At 44.5% G+C, this 3,397-nt stretch overlaps 1 protein-coding gene across 1 annotated transcript; it reads right to left on the bottom strand.

Moving 5' to 3' along the window:
- Positions 1-205: 205 nt before the first annotated feature.
- CCR75_006220 (uncharacterized protein) lies at positions 206-919 on the bottom strand (the record flags this gene model as incomplete). Its single annotated transcript, XM_067964291.1, has 1 exon — positions 206-919. The coding sequence occupies one exon, from the start codon at positions 917-919 to the stop codon at positions 206-208; it is 714 nt and encodes a 237-aa protein (XP_067822735.1).
- Between the last annotated feature and the right edge of the window lie 2,478 nt (positions 920-3,397).

The following is a 3,397-nucleotide window of genomic DNA, read 5'->3' as shown; positions in this document are numbered from 1 at the left end:
TGGTTTTGGGCTGCTTCTACCCAACTGCAACAATTACATCTTTGTAGCTTCTAAATATCGAAATTTCCTCGTACTCTTCACATTACCACATGGCACTTTGCTTAAATACTTGCTACTTTTACGCTTAATCTCGCTCGAAAGCGGTCCCGCAAGGCCAATCCACACCCACGGAGGAATCCGCACAACGCAATCTACTCTCATATAATCACCCTAGAATAAGACGTTTGTGCTCAGCCAGCAAATCTGCCAGATGAAAAAGCTGATGTAGCCGTGGACGAACGTCGTCAACATCCTGTAAACTAGCCAGCACCTTGGTTAGTGACTTAAGCGTCCGATCATTCGAGTCATCATAGAAACTCGGCACGGGGATTCCGTTGCTGGGCTGCATAAGAAATGACACGGGATTGTTGTCGACAAGTATAATACGAGATAATTCACCACCGCGTATCACGCTCAGGTCTTTCAAAAACATTCCTTTTCGTTGTTTGCATGACTCGCGAAAAAAACGACCAGCAAAAAGATTGCCCTTGGGATCGATTGCATCCAAAACAGGCTTCCCATAAGCCTCGAGACCGGCAGTGAAGACATACAAATCATAGTGTTTGGCAGCCTCTTTAAGGAACTGATCAAGACCAGGCCGCTTGTTTACTACAACGCTCTCCCCGTCATTCATAACAATTTCAAACGAATCTGTGTAATCTTTGAGGTGCTCCGGGCGAAACTCATTCTGGCGGTGTTCAACCTCGTTTTGAAACTTGCTGTGTACAAGGCACTCATCCATGTCCAGTACCAGAGCGATGCGCTCCGACGGCACCCGCACGTGGACACCACAGCATTGTTTGGCGGCTGACACCTGGTTCGAGAGCCGCGAGCGTGATATGCGAGGCTCTACAGGATACTGCACGACGGTAGCGCTCATAGGACTTTGATCTGAACGTATTGAGGGTGAATAATTTTATATGATGTGGGTCGATGCAATTGACGGACCCTCAGTGAACGCGAATATGAAAAGCTTCAACGAGACTGCTGCTTGTAGTAAAAACACAGAAACAGGCGGCTGGATGGACAGTCGATGAAGGCGCAGTGTTCAGAGATCGGGGCTCTGGGGCAAATTCAACAATGATTATAACTTAATTAATGTGAAGGCACCCAAGCAGGCTAACTCGAGATAAATGATCAATTGACTCTAAATGGTATCAAATCTAACATTTAACCGCGTGGGTTGTCAAACTGTCAGGGTTAAGGCTTCCGGGCAGAATGTTCCGTTAACTCGGCCAATAATAAAAACAGGGTACGTTGCTAAGCCCAACTGCAACGGCAAGTCCCATCTGCGAAAGCAGTGATTCCCAAGTTGCACGTTTGAGCTAAAAGGCGTTAAGAAACTCCGCCTTTACGCGGTGCTATTCAGCCAAGATCTATAATCAACAGCTGCAATACCGCCCCCATACACGTTGCCCGCGAGATGGTTAGCATAGAAAAGCTAACATATGTGTGCTGCTATTCGCCGAGATATACAGAGCCGCTTATTAAATTGCATTGAATGTAAGAAAACGATTGCTCTTACGTACGTTAATGAATAGTAACGGGCAGTAAGCAAATAAAGGGGCCAAGATAAGCATACTCAGGACGAATGTACTTGCTGAGTACCCGCGTATTATAACTTGCAGATTCTGATTGGTCAGTGACTGAAACGTTGGCTGCAAGGCCCGACCACCAGTCGGCCAATCAGTGCTCGCACTAAATAAAATAAAATTAGGTGCGCCTGTCCCTTCAATATCTATAAAATCTTCCGCATCTACGAAGTTTGGCACAGCTGCAAAGTATTCTTCTTGACTCAACAGCGCCGTTGCTTCGGCGATGTATCTATTGTGAGCAGCATGCATTATTACTCGCAACAAAGCATACCCCGCCAAATGGTAAAAATGACATTTCAACATAAACGGCGCTCCTTCCCAACAATGCACATCATAAAGCGTGCATCCTTAATTTTTAATGAAGACTTATCTTGCGTACCATATTGGTCACCTGCTCACCTCGAAGCCTTTTTGCAGCTTCGTGGTGAGCAGGTTACCAATATGGTGCGGGTCCTCCTGTCTGCTTTAGCAATCTGCTAACTAAGATTTCGTGAGAAGGCGCAGACTCTTTCGCCAAAGCCAAGCGAGGCCTTTATCACCAAAGCTACCAGCATTCTGCTGTTGTGTAATTATTAAAGATTTACGAGCTTGGTGTGATGTATCTTTTGATAAGCTGACGCGGCCAAAGTTTGGTACGAGTCGCGCAGTCTTGCTGCAATAATGTACACTGTCGACTGAAAACTACAACTCGTTTGAATGCAAGACATTTTAAAAGAATCACTGCCTTCTATTAGTGCTAATCCCATTTATTATGCTTGCGGCAAGTATATCGGCTGCTTATATTTGGTTCACCATGTTGCAAGCAAACGGCATTTTGAGGAATCACATAGGTCTCCTCAATGCATACATATGTTCGAAGCAACGAGATAAATTTAGAAAAGATTGACGTAGACGCCGCAACCTAACGGACGTTGTGGCAGCATGCGATCCAAAGTGTTGAAGGCTTCGCATGGCGGCGGGCGCAAATCACGTCTTTGAATTAAAACTGCAGACGGACGCGAACACCTTGAGTCGGTCTGAACAAGATGATTCTGACAGTATTAGATAAAATAAAAGCGTCGGTCATAATGAACAAATAATTCTTTGTGGAAAGGTTATTGCTCAACGGATAATAGGTACTCGGGGATAACAGGCTAGGATACGCACTTATATGGTTTGTCTTTCACCAGTGAGGTTTAAATAATTGACAGAAACTCGGAGATTGATGACAAAAGCAAAGTCAAAGCGCTAGCATTTTCTTTTCCATATAGAACAAATAGACCAAGATGTCCACTCTCGTCGAAACGGCCGCCTAACAAAAGAGCAAAAACTGCTAAACGCAGCTTGGAAAAATCACGCAGAGCGAATTTTTGGCTAAAAGAATCGAAAGTTTTGCGGGTCGGCTTTAACAGAAAAAGTACGTTCTAAGTTATGAAGTCGTGACATCATCGAAAGGCTGTTGGCCTTTTCTTTTCTGCACCAAACCTGTAATAGGGCACACATCGGTTGGAGAACCGTTGTTGTGGTACATTTACTTTATGGGCAAAATACCCTTTTATCCTATTTTAAAATAGCTAATTACTTAAATCCCATTCTTTTATTATGGGTAACAAATGTGGTCGCCGCCAGATATAAATCTGGTGGCCAAAACCTATTTTAATTAACTAGGGTAAGGTTTTTAGATTTGAATAATTAAATAAAGTGCAGTTCCCCCTTCGGCTGCGGTACATGCAGCCGCGGGTGACGCACTGATATCTATTGCGGCAGATGGAACGTCTGCCGCA

Source organism: Bremia lactucae, assembly GCF_004359215.1.
Source record: "Bremia lactucae strain SF5 chromosome Unknown BlacSF5_NotPlaced_17_SHOA01000003.1_2250557bp, whole genome shotgun sequence".
Taxonomy (NCBI): domain Eukaryota; phylum Oomycota; class Peronosporomycetes; order Peronosporales; family Peronosporaceae; genus Bremia; species Bremia lactucae.
Note: the sequence above shows the minus strand (reverse complement) of the source record. Positions and strands in the feature narration are given on the sequence as shown.